The 18,876-nt window shown below is 36.7% G+C and overlaps 2 protein-coding genes across 3 annotated transcripts; both read right to left on the bottom strand.

Moving 5' to 3' along the window:
* Positions 1-252: 252 nt before the first annotated feature.
* LOC137400729 (monoglyceride lipase-like) lies at positions 253-8,598 on the bottom strand. Its single transcript, XM_068087068.1, has 9 exons — positions 8,521-8,598; positions 5,614-5,731; positions 3,972-4,081; positions 3,000-3,136; positions 2,527-2,637; positions 2,131-2,220; positions 1,592-1,644; positions 1,111-1,273; positions 253-999 (listed from the first exon to the last, which is right to left on the bottom strand). Exons 2-9 carry the CDS (start codon positions 5,703-5,705, stop codon positions 889-891), a joined length of 867 nt encoding a protein of 288 aa, XP_067943169.1. The 5' UTR covers positions 5,706-5,731; positions 8,521-8,598; the 3' UTR covers positions 253-888.
* Positions 8,599-12,698: 4,100 nt separating this feature from the next.
* Positions 12,699-18,291, bottom strand: LOC137400739 (colipase-like). Of its 2 annotated transcripts, none has more exons than XM_068087085.1 (3): positions 18,267-18,291; positions 13,120-13,277; positions 12,699-12,968 (listed from the first exon to the last, which is right to left on the bottom strand). In XM_068087085.1, the coding sequence occupies exons 1-3, from the start codon at positions 18,285-18,287 to the stop codon at positions 12,758-12,760; spliced, it is 390 nt and encodes a 129-aa protein (XP_067943186.1). In that variant the 5' UTR covers positions 18,288-18,291; the 3' UTR covers positions 12,699-12,757. The 2 variants fall into 2 exon arrangements, with proteins under 2 accessions (XP_067943186.1, XP_067943179.1); XM_068087078.1 differs by lacking the exon at positions 18,267-18,291 and adding an exon at positions 13,603-13,674.
* Positions 18,292-18,876: the final 585 nt, after the last annotated feature.

The raw sequence follows: 18,876 nt of genomic DNA, 5'->3' as shown, positions 1-18,876 counted from the left end.
TTTACAAGTGTGAACTTTTAGCAGACACTCGATGTATTGACATTTTGCAAACAGTGCCAAGCTTAGACTAGAGCTGTATAGTTGTTACATTATGGCATTTATCACTTAGAGTTACCAGTTGTGTTGGGATTATGTGACACACTCTACAGCATGCTCTACGCCTGTCCCAGTTGTCGAATTTGTGAAGACTTCTAGCCCTACCGACAAATGGAATCCCATTGTTTCCTTCTTTATCTCACATGCTATATTATTCAGAGCTGAAAATCACAGGCCGAAAATCGGCAGCATAACAAAAAGCTAGTAACTTCTATTTGACGTTATGAACTACTCGTACCCTAGTGTGCGAGATTGTTAGGTGTAATAAATATACATACAATTATTCACCAATGCTGGTGGGTGGTTTATTGGTAAAGGTAGTAGCATGCTAGGCTGGGAAATTGAATGTCACAAGTTCGAATCTCATATGATGTAATCTTTTTTCAACTTCCACCAGTGGCCCTCGAACTGACGGGCGGATATGACTCGTATTATAGGAAAGAATGCAATTTATTGCCTTAGAATTCTAGTAATCAGGTCAATGCCATTTATTTCTTTATAAAGAAGCTGACAACCTTATAAACCTCATAAATGCAACAGTGTTTGCTCAGCACTAAAAACATACTGATATTTCAAAATATCTAACATAAAGTAGATGAATAAAAGAACATCAGCAGACAATTGATGAAGAAAAGTCTTTATAATAGTTTGATGATACAATAAATAATAGGAATGCTAGTTATAGTGTAATTTATATACCATAGATAATAAATTTGCATTGAACACCAATAATTATATTAACTAATGAATGGCACCTCATGAGAAGTGAATTTTAGAGACATTTGAAGAAGGCTACTGGCCAGACTTGATATGGCTACACATCCACTGAGCCATGTCTTCAATAAATTCCTCCCCAAGCCCGTCTGGCTCTGAATGAAGCCTGTGATAGCCCTTGTCATACACCTGTAGCCCGAACCAATACATAATAGCTGCTCATAGATATGCCTCAGTTTCAATAAAATATGTATAACAAGGCATCTGATTAAAACATTTGCAACTAGAAGAGAGATCTACCTTGTAAGTCTTATCCGTTGAAGAAATGGTGTCACGAAACTTGGTGGAACCATCGATATGGCAGACTAAATCCTCACCACCGTGTGCAATATACACAGGAACTGTTATTTGTGACATCTTTGAATTGAAATCTACCAGAGCATTAATAGTATGGTGTCCCCACCTGTATAAGATACATGGAAGCTAATAGACTTCAAGTCTAAATACTCTTTTATGCCCTGGCTAATGTCAACAAAACTTTTTACTTTGTCTCAATTCCTAAGCTCTCCAGCAGACTTTAATACAGCGCTAAGGCCAAGGACACACAAGCTATAATACAAAATATTAAACAAACATAGTTACTACAATCTGAGGTACAACATAGAAATAAAACAAACATGAACTGAAACTGAATTTGTTGAAGTCCTTGGCACAGCCGTCTACACACTATCTGAAAAACTTTTTGAAAACCTTTAGCTTTCACCAAACCAATGTTTCTTACCTAGCCTTAAGCTTGCCCTGTCGCCTCAGCGGGTCGGTTCGCAATCGCTCCAGCTATGGAGTAGAACACATGTAATGAGCAACAGCAAAGAACAGAATAGTGAGCACGCTGCGGTAACCTAGTGACTATCGGTGTAATCAAGCGGTGACTAGATTCAAAGGAGACAGAAGAATTGCAAGATGACTAGCTCCATATACCTAGGAGAAGATATTAACCAAACGAGTTAAAAACAAAGAGTGACCTACAGAGAGACTAATCAGGGCAGAGCAATCACTGGAAGAAGCATAAAATATTGTATAACACTTTAGTGCAATGACCAAATGCAATCAGATGTCGCATCAAAGTGGAAACACAGGCTAATCGCTGCTGCCATCAACTTAATGTGACAAGAGACAAGCAGAGCAACATAGCCTGTGTTCATAGCAGTACCTGCATATGCCCAGTAGTTTAGCTGACTCTCCTGCAACACATTCCCTACTTGTGTACAATGAAACAAACAAACAGATGAAATGAACTGACGAGTTACTCAATTCGCTAACCTCCTCTTTGTTTCGAGTTAATGCTTCATCTCCGATACCTCCGACAGGAAATGATGGAAATACGTAACTGAGCATCTTAGCCATTGTCACCTGCAAAGATTAGATGACACGTCGGTAGAAACTAGAACATCAAAGAAAGTAATTAATTTGTAGACCGAGCTGGTATTATGCTGAAAGGGTAGTTGAAAAAGTGAATCAGCTAAAACGGAATAGAACTGTCACTGAAAGAAAGCGAGTGAAATACTGAGTGTACGAAAGTGACAGCGCGTTTGCCAAAGGCATATCAAGAGCAACCAAAAACAACAGTTGCAATAAGCAATTATGATCAGAGGGTTGTATGGTGGTAAATGTGAACACTGACGTCTAAGGAATATCGGAGAAGAACAAAGACTGTACCTTAAAAGGTGTAAAGACCTCAGGATTAGCGTGTATAGCAGCAGCATACATGACAGCTCCATCCACCAAATCAGCCTCACGTAAGAGAGCATGTCCTAGCACGAGTCCTCCCTATCATACAGTTGAAAGGGTAGAAATTAGCCCAACCTTCATACAGTACATGTATGAATATAGGGATATACAGTATAACTCGGCTAAATAAATGTAGGAAGGTTCAAATACCTCTATAATCGTAACAAAACCCGATTTACATGTATTAATATACAGGTATACAGTAACAAAGCGATATAACATATCAGGATATACAGGTATACAACAAACAATCACATGCACATATACAGATATATGTATGAATATACAACACGCATACATTACACATGCAGATGACGTAGATACCGGTATAGAGAAAGTCATCGATATGCAAATATAAATAAACTCCATTCATCTTTAGAAACAATCTGTTATAAACACACCATAGAGTGACCGACTGCAAATATGGTGATGTGAGGGTTCTCAGACTTGACCATGTGGATATACTGAATGAGGTCATCGACATAGTGCTGGAAATCCATGATGTCTACCCTGGCCCCTTCGCTTTTCCCGTGTCCCACTAGGTATAACACACAGTCATATATGAGGTTACAATCACTGTAATATCCACTGGTCACATACACATATAAAAACTAGTAACATGCAGTCAGATAGTACTTTCAGGCACATTAAGTGTCATATATAGCCCATAAAAGGCGTATGTGATATCTAGGTCACATAGGTACATGCCCAGTTGTTTAGGCCAGAATAACTAACAATTACAGGACGTAAGACAGCTGTAGTAAGCATGTTTCTAAAAAAGCCATACGCGTAAAGCTATCAAGTATGTGATGTCCTGTTGTCATATTTATACGCAGTAATTTCGAGACTTTTAAAACCATGACACAAAATAAGTGCAGTATTTTTAATCTTTATATTTACACTGAAAAATATTGATGAGTCCAGCATTAGATGTACTTTGGCTCATAAAATACTAGAAAACAAACGTATTAAGTATAATCATTTTGCGTATATATTGATGAGAAAGCAATATAATATATTATATGCTCAAGTACAAGTAACAATGAACTGGTGGAAACCTTTCTTAACACCAACGTAATTTAGTTTTGTGAGTAATCCATATCAGGAAATACAATTAGTCTTTTCTGACACGTGACACAGCTATATTACTCTAGGTGCAGATGATGAGAAATTTTTATAAACGACTGAAACCATTAAAAAACTGCTAGAAATGTTAAAAACCATAAAATATGACTAGCTGGAAGGCATGTCTTGAAACAACAGTAATTGGAACCACATTCAAAGGAAGTTATACAACTCGACTGTATGTCAATGTCAACAAAGATGCTGTCATGCCCAGGTTAGCACCAATTAAACTTGACTGGTTAAATTACCTTGGTCAAAGCCACAACTGGCTATGTTGTGTTTTTCCCACAGCACCTGTGCCACAGGCTTGTAGGCCAAGATATGGTCACCTACGCCATGCACGAATACACATAACGCTCTGCAAATATATTAAAACTTACAACAAATATGGCTACAAATATTAGCAGCTCTATGTCAGAACTAGTGTTATTGATACAGTCATATTACTCTAGGTGCCGCTATGCAGATAATAAATATACGGGGCGAAGACATACTGCATAAATGAAGCCTGGGATCTTTAATGTATTTACGTCTACAATAAGTGCAATCAACATTGACTAGCCTATTTATTGAGCGCCTAATGTACAGTAGATCCAACAACTGTCTGCTGACGTGTTCAAGGCTCCAAGGAAAAGGTAGATATTGGAAGAGACGTGTCACATCTACTGACAAGGAGTGTCAGCTAACTGCAGTAAAATGGTTTTTATCGATTAATGTCTTCTGGAAGGAAGCAAGAGTGCTTATAGCAAGGCTAATAGTAGAAGAAAGATTGGAGCTAGTTATAACGCTCCCTTCTGATTTATCGTTAGAGAGGCTATCTATATCGCTGTTGGTATGCATTTCAGCAATCAGAAATGATGTTACATCCAAAAGATGTCGCAGGGTCATCATATCACACGGCTAAACCTCACATCTTATGGGGTGACTAAACCAGAGTACCTGTTTTTACATTTATTCACAAATAAAACTGGTAGTACAGATAAATTTATTACTTTTCATTATTTAACAATAAGATTAATATGCTGAAAAAAGTAGTATATATCGAAGACTAACATACATGAATTTTAAAGAAATTAATGAGTGTAACAGTCATTACGTACACGCTCAGCAAGAGTAATACCACAAAAATAACTGGTTAAGAAAAAACATTTCAGATAATCAACTGCATGCAATTTGAATACAGTATACTAAATGCTCAAGGTAAATAAACTTGAAAAATCAGAACTGAGTTTTGCAAAATAATTTAAATGCGTGGTAAGCTTTTGAGTGATAAGCAATTACAAGAATGCGTAACTATGCGAAATTAGAACAAACTGGGCCAGTGGGTAGAGTTACTACTACAAGTGAGTCATTGCTCATTGAAATATGTACAGAACAGGAAAGACCGATATTACATGTAACTCTAATAATTTGTCTCTCTAGTAATTAAACAAAATACTTGAGGCACCGCAAACGGTTTTCCGAAAATGTTTTCTGACCGTGAGTGAGAAGAAAGTTGTTAGTTATAATGAAACATTCAAATATCTGCAGAAGAAAGCAAATTAGCGATTTAGGAGCTAGTTTCAACATTCTATTACAAATTATTGATAACTTGTATGAATTGGCCTGTGAATACAAAGACCTGCACAAGAAAACATACTCCACCAGAGAATATTTAGTTTATGTTGCATCATTTCGTGACAACCGAGTAACATCAAACGTTACAACAAGTGATGGAGGCAGTCAAATGTAGAGAGTTTAAAGATGCAAAAACTCTGGGTGTCATTTAACTTATTCACAAACACCTACGTCAATGAAAATTGAGAACAGAGCAATTGATTGCTAAACTAGAACATTGTAACATAGCGCTTATGATGACCACTTCAACCATAGCTTAATCCAATGACCTACTTCGGGGATGTAGCCTCAGGTAAACACCATCTTCGTAGCTTTTGGTTCCGATTGTTCACAAAGGTAGAAATAGCCTCCTCTTCGGAGGCCATGTTTACTGAATAGCGATTACGGTTACCTGAGATGGAATAAAAGAAAGGCTGTAAGGAATGAATTCAAACTGTGAAATCATTAGATGCTATAATTGTCTCACTAGCTATGAGTCTTTGTCGAAGTGCATTACAGGTTCTTAGATTTTGTTCCCTATCTAAGCCCGATTCAATTTATTTATTATACAGAAGATCTTTGTATAAGTATGAAGCGGATTCCATGCTACATGCAATAATTTGGTTTATTATCCTGCATGTAAATGTTAGTAATGGCATAGTCGTGTTATATCCCCTCGCAGGCTTGTTTAAGTCTTAAGGCGTGTTTATGCGAATGAGTATATAAAATTGGATTGTTAGTCCTACAATTTTAAAAGGTACACTGTTGACCTTGTTGAATTAAAGAATCACATCTGTAATACAAAGATGGTCTTTTTTGATAACAACAGAACATCTTATTTTTAACAAAGTAGAAGCAGGATATTTGAAAAATTGGCTAACAACAATGGCTAGATAAAAAATCCAACAAGGCGCCAGAAGAAGCCATGAGGCCATCTTCCACGAGGCCAGCTAATAAAAGGATAAATGTAGTGTATTTTAGACACTAACTAACTATGGTTAAAGAGCTTTTAATGCTTTCTCTACATCATATACCCTGCATTAGATGTGACCAATGACCAGAGAAATATGTATCACTTTCACTCAAGAATATGCTCACTCTGTACGTTATATACAAAAGCCGAGTATACGACCATTAGTGTAATAAAATAAAGGTAATCCCTGCTAGCAAATAACTAATACCAGTATTTATAAATATTGTTATAATTTCTAGCAAAACTGCAACTCAAAAAGCTCGTGCTTGTTGATCTTCCATAGCTAACAGATATCATAATTGGTTTATAAGACGAAAAACAGTAGGGTAGAAAGGCTGACACTATCAGAAACTGTATGAGGATAAGTTAAGAATGGTGACAGCCAGGTAGGGTATTAGAAAGATAAATACACTTGCTCTTGCGACAGCTGGCACAATGAGACAATAGACAGATGACAAGAAGAGTAGCCTGTTGATTGGGACAAGTTGTGCCCCATAAAAAACAGTGTTTGAGGTAAACTTTCAAATTTGCACATTAAAATATCTTATTATACTTGGTTAATCTGCATTTGACTGATATTCATAAACTAAATAACATCAAAGTTAATTAGTTTTATAATTCTAATATTTATTTAGTAATAAATGTTGTCAAGCCAAAAAAATTAATAGATTAAGGTTATTCAGCTTAAACTGAATTGGAGGGCTGGTTTAGCAGCAGTTCACTATGGTAGCCAATAAACCAGGTATAAGTCGACAGCTCGTTACCTCAAATACTATAAGTATAGAAAGGCTTGTTGGCAGAAAGGGAGTGCCTCACATTTATATTTGTTTTTATTGTTTTGATTTCAGCTGTAAGCCTTCAGTTTTAGTAAAAAAAATTTGTTATTGAGTCCGAAATATGCTATTTAAAAGCCTAAGATATCTATTGGTTCTTAATAAATAGAACTTGTGAAATAATTTTGTTGATGTGGATATGGAAGTCAGTGTTCTCGTGTAGTCGCCGAAGTTGTCTATCACTCGCTCTATCGATGAGCTTACTACAGGACTAAAAGAGAACATCACACCATTTCCCATTAGATATAAATCATATTATATGAATCACTAGCTCTTCTTTTTCTTAAATAGCTGGAAAACGGAACTTTTGGAAAATTTTGCTTTAGGTTTTTATTAAATCTTATCACCTGATTGTTTTGGTTGAGCTCTGAACTCAACCAAAACAATTGAATTCTGAATTCAAACCAAAACAACCAAAACTAAACCAGTTGTCTGAACTCTCAACTGAATTTGCATATTAAAAGGCAAATCTGCTTAAATTAATATAGACAAAGGTGTAGAGCACCCAAACTGTAAACAACTAGCTTGAATTCAATTTTCGAAACGATTACTGGTGGTGACAAGGAGGCGTCTGACTTTAAATTGATCTTCTGCCAAATTCCTAATACATAACAGATTAGTCTGCATGCTGACTGGCTATCACCTAATTAAAGAAAAAAACAATATATATAAAGAACCTTTGGTGGGGCTTTGGTGTATCTAGGAACCTTCTATGCTTATTTAACTCTTCTGCTTATGTGAGTAAAAAATTTTAGGGCTGATTGAAGTGTTACACTTAGATGTTCAGCTTGTTGTTTTACATAGGTTTTTGCCATTGTCTCGCGATTGCAAAAAATTTCAATTCAAGTAGAACTTCTAAATTTTTACTTTATTTTTCAACCAGTTACACCAAAGGTATTACGCGCATTGCGAAAGGCTGCACGCACGCAGTACCGGTGAGTTATATGAACTCCCATTTTTTTCAATAAGGCAAAACAACATCAACGATTTAGAATTTTCTTACCGATAGGGCTGCTACGTCGCAGTACCATAGCACAAACTTGCCTCCATTAAGGGTTTGCATTGGTCTACGTGCAACGGTTTCAGTGATGTTTAACAGTCGCAGTGAGAAATTAATAGTTAGGGTTTTTTAGATAATATAAACGCAAATAAATAAGCCCTATCATCGCCTTCTTCAAAAAAATAATGCTGATGTACGGGTACTGTGTGCTGATTGCTATATAAGCTTTTAGCTAAAAAGAATACTGACGAGGTGGTACTCATTCTCACGGTTGTAGTCATCACCATCAAGGTGAGAAATCTACTTATTACACCCAAACTTATAAAACAAACACACAAAACCAACTAATTTGTTTAAAATTCTGATTTTCAGATTCTGTTATATTAAATTGATACCTTAGAAACTAGTTCAAAGTATAAACCGGAAGCTTCACGACAACACGGCAACAGCTCCAAAAAGTATTAATAATTGGCGCCAAAAGCCCATCGAAACAGCTGTCGCGCAACCTAAACGTAATCTGTTAAAAACGTGAAAAATTGCTCCAGTTAATGTGTAGTAACGCAACTTCAAACTCCTACTGTACTGTTTACTATTTTGCATCCGCAGTATGTACTATGTACCTCTGTTAGATTCAGCAATTTATTTTACTATACACATATCAACACAAGTTTACTCACGGTCCCAGGCGATGAGCTGTCCTCAAGACACAGCAAACAAGGCAATTTTACTACAGGGTTGTGATTTCACCAAACCTTGTCCCCATTTTATGTGTTTTGCAATAATATTTCATTGATTCATAATCAGAAGTATGATTCATTAGCAGTTGGCAGCACCATTTCTTTATATCTTGGACCATCTGAGGCATTTATCTCGTCCACAAGCTGGTAACTTGTGTTTTACACTTATCATATTCGCCTTTAGTATTACTAAAGTAAACTAAGGTCATCATGAATCAGGACCAAGAATATTTATCATGTTATAACACAGCCAGGACAATCCTTAATGCATTTTCTGAGAAGATGTAACAAGATAATGTTTTTTCTTTAATATCATTAGCCTTTTTATTTTGTTATCATTCATATAGTTGATGCTGGGTTTCCAGCTGTCTTATTCAAGTATGGTAAGCGATTTGCTGCTTAAACCTGTTACATACTCAGTTATATCAAATCATAATTTGTTATTATCATTTATCTGCTACATATTATTGCGAGTTTTTATAAATTTTCTATGCTACTCTCACTTGCTACCAAATTTGTTGTTGCCCCTTTTCTTATTTAGTCTTCATTTAATTTCATTTTAGATTCACGATATATCAGTATATGCATATATACCAAACAGTCATACTATTCACACAAAACAAACAACTGATAATTCGTTAGATCTCAAATGTAAACGTCAAATATTTCATCAAATATTGGGAAATTCAATCCAACCTCTACAGCCTACATGTACATGTATGTAGGAGTACTCTGATGTTATATTCAGTAGGTACATATGTATATTCAGGGTGGTCACCATTACAAATAAATTCTAACTGCACGTAGATAAGTACTCACCGATGCCCAGATGTAAAAGCATTACAGCTGTAGTAAATCTTTGTTTGGATATCTATGTAGTTGCATTAGCAGTGCCATTAGCGGCACCAAGCATGTAACAGCTTTGCAATATAAATGCATTTTGTGCTTTTGCTACTGCACAGTATACACACACAGAACAACTAATTTTTAATGTGCAGTAAGCAGTACTAATGCGTCACAACCCTGTATATATGCTAATTATATTATCCTAATAATCACTAATGGTTGCATTAAATGATGGGACTTTAGTTCAATCAAATGAGACTTTGAATTAAAGTCTCATCTGATTGGTTCATAAAATTGCACCATAGTATTGAAATAAATTGAACACCCAATGATATCTGTAATAAATGATGCTCAAGAATTTAGCTAGTAAACTTTGTAGTTTTAATCACTTGAGTAAAAGACCAAATGTAAAACTGCTAGGAGCAAAGTAAGTAAGATTATAGTTCGACCGCAATCTATCTTCTTTCTATATTTATAAATCTTAATGTTTGTCAGTCTGTACATTTGTTAGTACTTCTGTCTGTCCAGCTATATCAATAAAGTGTTAAAAGTGAAAAATCCGCTGTGATCTGGATTTGAACTCACAACCTCCAGTTTTGCAGACATTTATTTATCCAATACACTACACTGTCCAAATTGCTACACCATGGAATAAATTTGGCACATACTTAACATACATGCCAATCTTTCATGGCTTGGCGTTAAACACTGCAGTTAGCTTTATGCGCAAAGCCATATCAGAAGAAAAATGCATGCCCATAAGTGAAAAAATGCCTCAACTCATATAGCCAACAAGACTATTGCAATCAGTATAGATCTGTATGGTATGAATTACACAGAAATAAACACAGCAAACATAAATAGCACAGTCCACAGAAATAAACAAACACCTTGATTTAAAAGTTAGAATGGTAAATATTGATGTTGAATAATTATGTTAATTAAAAATAAATTTTCTGTCCAAAAACTTTTTTATCACCTGTGCAACGCCGGGCATTCATCTAGTGCTATCATATTTGTTTCTCGATGAAAAATAATTTTATTTTGTTATAGGTATTGTACCACACTTGATCTGTTAATGTAATTTCATTTTTTAGCTTTCTGTTTTGTTAAAACTGAAAGCTACAAATCAATCAGAAGCTTGTTTTTCGAAAGCTAGCTTAGTAGTAAACTCAAAAGCCCTGCTACAGAAGTGCGGAGTGAAGGAGAAAAGTGAAAAGTGTTCAATCACTAAACAGTGTCTAAACAAAGGATCTTATTATGTTCTGGACACTGTGTGGGACAGACAACTTTACTTTAATCGAGAGTAATCTCATGAAACAATATACAAGCATTCAGGATGCTTGCGCATATGCTGTAACGTATGTCAATGAAAAATGTGAAATCTTATTGTAGTAATTTAGCTGACTATCTACTAGGACTTATTGCTATGAACAATGCAATATTATCGCAGCATTTTCATTTTTTCAGGTTTTATAAAAAATCTTCGGTGGAATAACAACAGGATGTTATTAACAGTCTTGAAAGCGAAACCATTGACTAAAATTGCCTCCTCACTGAAGAAGTGAGAAGGCAACTGCTGTTAGAACTAAAGATACAAAAAATCATAATCCTCTGCAGTCAAAATATGGCACAGTGCCATCATGGGATCCATGCCTAAGGAGACAACCTTTGTTGAGCTTAATACCAGAATAGCCGGTTTTCACTAACGGTTCTAAGCAGTGCCACTCCTAAACAGTCGCTAGACAACATCAATCCATCAGGACCAGCATCCTGTATAAGACTAGTGCACTGATAATACAATACACCTGTTACTCTCCCAGATCAGCCGGAAGTTCAACTGACATCTGCAAGCATCAACTCCTTTTCGATAATTCAGGGTTAAGAATAGAAATAGAGTTTTGCACAGAGATATCAGCAGATTCAAAAACCTAGCACAGCTAGGCTCTGGAAAAAACATCTGGCAAAAAGCTATCCATAATATCAGTACTGATTGGTGGATAAGGCTCGACAACAAGTACCACAATGTTGTGCTCTTCCACTTACCTATGTATCAATCCTATGAGCATTTTACCTGAGACCACCTATGGTGGGTATGAGACCACCTACGGTGGGTATGAGACCACCTAAGGTTTGTGCAGGTTCAAAGAGTGGTACTAACATCAATCATCCTGTCTTCATGGATAACATGAAGCTGTGTATGAACAAGGAAAGGGATATAGGCTCAATATTCATCTTACTAGGGTTTTTAGCAATGACATTCAAATGACCTTTGACATTCAGAAGCGTGGTAAACTAATTCTGAACTAAGGCAAGGCAGATGACCTCGAACTGCTTAGAGGTACGACCAAGGATATAGAAGGAGGATTAATGTGTTTAGGCATTACCCAAGGTATTATGAAGCCTGACTCTGAGAGCTATCAAAAAGGTTTCACTGAACACAAACATGTGTTTGACAGATTCTTGGGAAACAAGTCCATGCCAAAAATCATCTGATGGATATCAGCTCACATGACATCCCTACAGTAAAGTATTGAGCTGGAATCATTTAGTGAACAAAGGATGCTGGCAAAAAAGTAGATTTAGTGACTAAAAAGCTATTAAACATGCATGAGAGTTTCAACCCAAATGTTATATTTCTCTATTGGCAGCAGGCAAGGACCTTATTTGAAAATGTTTCTTGTTACCATTTACATCTGACACTTTTTGACCGAGAACGTTCCTTGTTCATATTCTTTTTAGCTACCAACCAATCAGCATTGACGTAAGGCAATTGCTCTTATTCTTTTTATAACTACCAACCAATCAGAATTGACGTAAGGCAATTGCTCTTATTCTTTTTATAGCTACCAACCAATCAGAATTGACGTAAGGCAATTGCTCTTATTCTTTTTTCAGCTACCAACCAATCAGAATTGACATAAGGCAATTGTTCTTACTCTTTTTTTCAGCTAGCAATCAGAATCGGTGTAAGACAAATGTAACGTCTCACATCAGCCATTTATTGTTGAAATGGCAAATATCAAACAGGCATATTCATTTTCTATCATTAAAGCTCAGGTTGGCTGCACATGGTATTGGTGTGGGTCTCAATGGATCCAAAAATTGGGTGATTCTGTACTGTCTTGTCGCTTGTGCATGTTAGACCATCCTGGCAGGGGCACATGGCAAAGTGGGCAGTGGTTCCAAACATTGTTGTTTCTTGTCCAAATGGAATGCACATCTCACCCTCTGCCTTCTTGTCACTGCATCTGCCATGTCTACCAATATCATAGGCACTTGACTAATGAGTGAAGATTTAAGATTTAAATCGTAGGTAGACGTAAGTACAAAACAGGACAGCCTTGAGTAAAATAAATGCCTTCATTTGAACATAAAGGAAAACCAACGAGTCTTGTTATTACTACATACGATAGGCTTCCAGATCCACCGAAGAAGTCATCAAGGAGAAATCTTTTGCCAAAAAGGTTGTGAAGGCAGCACTCTTCCGGCAGACAGTCAGCTGCAGTGTGGCAGCTAGTCGCGTTGGTGTATGGTGAAGAACCAAATGGGAACAAGCCAAATTGCGCCTGCAAAAAAAATTAAAATACCGAGAAAGGCAATGACCAAATCCAGCCCTATTTGTGATTTATAAACATGCCTTATTTTAGTCCTAACTATAATGCTGACCCAGTAAATTGCAATACTTCCCTAAAAAAGATGCACAAAGCAAAATATTTTCTCAAGATATAAAAATGGATAGTTGCGACACTTTGAAAACTTGAACTAAGAACAGGGTTCTAGCAGTAAAATTTTTGTATAGACTAAGAACTAAGCAGAGTATATTTAATGAATAAAACCAAAAACCCAACAACAGAGCAAACCAATGACTGGGTCGTTCGCTGCCACACTTACCGAAGCTGTGTAGATTGCTACAGAGAGAATCACTAAAGATTTCATGTCGAAGCCAGTGAGAGTTGAGACAGCGCTAGCAGATACCTCTGTGTTTAGATAAAAAGTGCTGCTCAATTATAGGACTGATAGCTCGTGAGAAAAAATGCATGTTTTCAAATAGCCTTAGATCCTAAATTATTTATTTTATCGGTAATCCTAGTTCTAGGAAATTCTTAGACTCTTCGATTGCGTGATTGCAACTTTTTACACAATTTCCTAAAGCGCATAAAATTTCCTGCTCTGACAAATGTTTTGGACAAATTAAAAAATATTTTTTTATTGTTTAGCACAAGTTATGTTGATGATAAATTGAAACTGTAATCCAATGGCTAACAAACAGTATGTGAACTAACATCTGGTGCAAGATACAGGAAACATCCTATCAGCACATGCAGGGTCAGCCTTAGAATTGCCAACGTATACATCAACTAAGAAACTCCCAAACTCAGCTGTACACTTCTCAGCAGCGTGGCTAACTAAGGACACAGCAAGGTGCTGACAGTCCATCACGTAGCTCCTTATGTATGCTTGAGATCAAAAAATTCTCCGTAGAAATCTGAATTGGGGAAGCTACCATAACAGGAGACCTACGAGCTTATAGGAGTTTGTAGTTATAGATATGAAATGTGAGATTGTAAGTTCAAGTGAAAAATTATTTGCCAGACTATTAACAAATCACTTTTTACCGTTATTTCCGATTGAAAAATAGTTGTATTTATTAGTAAACAAATATTGTAACACATTAGATTTTGAACTATGATACGCAGGGTAGTGATGTTTTCTCTGAAATTGTCGATGGCACTTACCACGTTCTGATGCTAACATAGTTACCAAACTTTATATTGTCCTTTTATAGCCTAGCATATCCCAAATAGACTGGCTATCAAAATGCTTTTAAATTGATTAAGTGTCTGAGCAATTCCTTGGAGATCGATTATGATATCTGATTAACTTACTGCAAGCAGAGAAAGCATGTTTTAAAGAGCATTATTGGACAAGCAATGGCTCTGTGATCTTGGCTGGACATGTCTGAGTCAAGTGGCAAGGGATCCTCAATGTCTGGAGACATGCCTAGTTGCTGAGAGCAGTTTAAGGTTGGAAGTTGTTCCTGTCACCACCAACAGCCTTTTTTTGGGAATTGAACCCCCAACTGTTGTTTGTAGGTCAGGTGTTCCAGACCACTCGGTCATGGCTAGGCCTACTCTCTAAACTGATTAGGAAGCAGAGAGTTCAAGATGAAATAGGTTAAATCTTTTTTATTTTTAGCATTGATGCTATGATATAATTAAAGGTCACTATATGCTTTCATTGATGTATTCTCTCTTTAAACGGAAATTTAATTTTTAGCAAAATGAAGGCGATCTGTTCATATTACTGCAAAGCTTTTGTTTAATTTGTTTTATGTATACGTTCAAACCAATGTGAGATAACGCTCACAGCTTTTATGGCTGTAAACTGCTGTGCTCAATATAATCAACAAATTAGCCGCGACATCTATGATACATACATGTATGAGGTACTGTACAACAAGTGATAACCCTGCGAATTCTGAAGGTGGGAGACATGACCCTCGTTGCAGGCGTCCCTGGTCAGGGCATATTTAGAAAACTGCTGAAGGGATGGTGCCAAAGTTTTAAAAAATAAAAGAGGATATAGAGAAGGCGCAGTATGTGCGCGGCTCATAGTTTCCTGCGAGAGTATAGCAAGGGCAAATGCCCATCATCACTGAAGGGATGAAACTGAGGTATACATTCAGGTTACACTTATCAAGTTTTTTCTATGAGAATAAAGTCATATTAATGTACAACTGATAGCAATTGAAAATTAGTATTTGCAATGTAAATTTAATCATGCTCCTCCATTTTCTCATCCTTTAAATTGACTTTTGCGAAGTAGCTCACCAAACTCAAAAAAAAAATTTATGTAAAGCAAACATTTCTGGTTCTAATCGAATAGGGGGCCTCTGCAGCCGTACAATAGGGCCTCTGCAGCAGTACAATAGGGGCCTTTGCAACAGTACAGCAAAGGTCTCTGCAGCAGTACAATGGGGCTTCTGCAGCAGTACAATAGGGCCTCTGCACCATTGCAGTAAGGGCTAGCCTGTCTTGACAAACTGTTGTTTTTGCGGAGTTGTTCCCTGGTGAGCGAAGCGAGCAAAACAATAGCTTGTCACAATACGTACTGTACCTGATGCATCAGCTGCACTGAAGGGAGTTGTTCTCTTCAGTCTATGCGGTTTGGCTGCGATGTTATGTCGGTCGCTACATCGGTAATCACAGCGAATTTAGCCCAAAAATTTATGTAGAAAAAAATAAGATAACAACGTTTAACCAGAGACCAGTCTCTGTGGTAAACTTTAGTAGAGCTTGAGAACTTAGGCAACAACAGCAACTAAACATGTCGTTATTTGTGCGCTCAGTCAGTTTTATTTCTATTTTTGTATCAGTCAGTTTTATTTGTTCTTATTGATTTTATTTTTAATTTATTTTATTCTTAAGTTTTACTAAAGTTTACCGCAGAGACTGGTCTCCGGTTAAACCTCTTTATCTTATTTTTTCTACATGAGTTTTTGGGCTAAATCCGCTGTGATTACCAATGGAGCGACCGACATAACACCGCAGCCAAGCCGCATAGACGGAAGAGAACAACTCCCTTTCAGTGCAGCTGATGCATCAGGTGCAGTGCGTATTGTGACAAGCCATTGTTTTGCTCGCTCCGCTCGATGGAAGACAACTCCGCAAAAACAACAATTTGTCAAGACAGGCTAAGTAAGGGCCTCTGCAGCTGTACATTAGGTGCCTCTACAGCAGTACAATACAGGCCTCTACAGAAGTACAGTAAGGGCCTCTGCCGCATTGCAGTAAGGGCCTCTGCAGCAGTACAGTAAGGGCTCCTACAGCTGCAGTACAATACAGGCCTCTGCAGAAGTACAGTAGAGCCTCTGCAGCAGTATAGTAAAGCCTCTGCAGCAAAACATTAGGGCCTCTGCGGTAATACAGTGAGTGCCTCTGCGGTGGTACAGTAAAGACTTCTTTAGCAGTACGGTGGGGGTGTCTGCAGCAGTACAGTAAGACATCTGCAATAATAAATTAGGAGACTTTGCATCAATACAATGGGGGCCTCTGCAGCAGTGTAGTAGGGCCTTTGCAACAGCACAGTAAAGTCCTTGCAGCAGTACAGTGAAGCCTCTGCAGCAGTACAGTAGGGTTTCTGCGATAGTACAGGAGAGGCCTTTGCAGCAGTATAGTAGGAGGCTCTGCATCAATACAGTGGGGGCCCCTAATGTAGTACAGTAGGGGGCCTCAGCAAAACTACAGTAGGTGCCTTTGCAGTTGTACAAGAGACATTCAATTACCAAATCCATTTTGATGACAGCAGCGACCAATTAGGTCATCAGTGACCATTACCACAACTCTTACACTTACGATTACTGCTAATACTACTTCGAGCATCTAACTGGAGTAGCCTAAATTTTATCAAAAATCTTTCTTGACTTCAGATGCTTAGCTTCAGTTTTTTCAGTGCTATAAGTTTTATTAACTTGCATGCTAATTATTACTTACATGAAAGTAGATGTACATTGTACATGTAATAAATGTAACTATAATATAATAACTATAATATAATATAACTATAATAAAATTTGTGAAGTTGTTCATAGAGAAAAGCTAACTTTAACGATGGTAGCTGACGCTGTGCAACTAACTGGTGACATGTCTCTTAGCATAGACACTGATAACACGAAGTCAATTTTTACATGATCATAAAAGCTTTAACAAAATTTATTTTAATGTAATTATATCATAGAGTGGCTGCTCTCAGTTTATATTTTAAAAATACCATTACTCTCTCAGCTATTCAAAAATGTTTTCAAAAATAATTTACAGAAAATTAAATGAAAGTTTTTATAAATTTTGAGTATGCTGTTTCTTTAGCTCAGGTTTTTATACACTAACACTGCTATTTAATGTTAGTCATATTAAAATGCATTATTTGCTTTTATCGGTTTTTAATGTTAATGAAACCTGTTAAAAATGTTAATACAAAAAGGTTTTTTGAAAGCTAGCTTAGTAGTACATGTATATGCACAAAATGTTAGAGTCTGGCTACTGCAGCCCAATAAATACTATTTTTCATTATGTTATTTACAAAGAATATATTTAGTAGTTACATTTAAGTAAGATATAAGCATCGCCAAAGCAGGGCAAAAAAATACTGTTATTAGGTGATAACAGTCCACAAGCCTGAAATCTTGCATAACTAAAACACTGTTTTGACTAAATATTTTAGACAAAAAGCTAAAATGGTTTAGTGTTTTGATTAAAATATTCTCATCATTCAGACTGGTTTCACTGGTGCATGTGGTTTCACTGGTGCATGTGGGTAAATACTAACTTCTGTATACATATTTGCATTTTATCCTCTTACTTATTCTACAAGAGCTAAATTATGTTGAACACGTAGATAAATGCCACATCTACATGTTTAATTTAGTATGGTACTAATGAATGTCCAGTGTTGCACGGGTAATAAAAACTTTTGCATAGAAAATTACTTTTAATTGGCTAAGTTTCTTTATCCAATGAATTTGCGTAACTTAAACAAGTTTAAATACATGTATTTACTATAATAAGGGCTGTGTCCATTCCTTTGAAGCCAGAGTTAGAAAAAAAGACTGTCACATGATCTCTCACGCTAACATGATCTTCAAGCGTGCTAGATGAAGTCTGAAGCTATTTTAACCAATCGGCATTAAATATTGTGTACAATTATTTAACATTATGGCCAGTTGGACGTGTAGCATAATGGATGGTATGCCTGTGTGTAGAACTGGAGGTCCTGAGCTCAAATCCAGTGCAAAGCAAATTTTCTCATTCATACAACCTAAGTAGCCGGATGTCCAGTGTTGCACGGGTATTGAAAACAGATTATAAACTGTTGTAGGTAATGTAGTTGCTTGTCACTTGCTGTTAGCCTTACACACTGCCAAAGACTAATTGGAGTACACTATTACCCGTATTTCTAAACTTACCAATATGAGCCGTGAGAGCAAGCTTTAGTCACGTTGCGTTGTGTAACACGGCTCATAATGGCTCATATTGCCTCAGATTTCAATGCATCTTGTGGAGGTTAATTGGTAAGATATTTGCTTGGGCAAACAGCAGGTTCTGCAATCAAATATTCTGTAATACGGGTTCTTTATTTCAATATTTTAATAGCTGGACAAACCGAAGT

This window comes from Watersipora subatra, chromosome 1 (assembly GCF_963576615.1).
Source record: "Watersipora subatra chromosome 1, tzWatSuba1.1, whole genome shotgun sequence".
NCBI lineage: Eukaryota > Metazoa > Bryozoa > Gymnolaemata > Cheilostomatida > Watersiporidae > Watersipora > Watersipora subatra.
Note: the sequence above shows the minus strand (reverse complement) of the source record. Positions and strands in the feature narration are given on the sequence as shown.

Coding starts and splice junctions, on each gene's coding strand:
- LOC137400739 (XM_068087078.1), bottom strand. CDS start 13,647: ATGAAATCTTTAGTGATTCTCTCTGTAGCAATCTACACAGCTTCG. Junction 13,278..13,602: donor TAGCAATCTACACAGCTTCG/GTAAGTGTGGCA, acceptor TTTTTTTTGCAG/GCGCAATTTGGCTTGTTCCC. Junction 12,969..13,119: donor GGTGGATCTGGAAGCCTATC/GTATGTAGTAAT, acceptor TGATATTGGTAG/ACATGGCAGATGCAGTGACA.
- LOC137400729 (XM_068087068.1), bottom strand. CDS start 5,705: ATGGCCTCCGAAGAGGAGGCTATTTCTACCTTTGTGAACAATCGGAAC. Junction 1,645..2,130: donor TAACTCGAAACAAAGAGGAG/GTTAGCGAATTG, acceptor TCTACTCCATAG/CTGGAGCGATTGCGAACCGA. Junction 1,000..1,110: donor CAACGGATAAGACTTACAAG/GTAGATCTCTCT, acceptor TTCGGGCTACAG/GTGTATGACAAGGGCTATCA.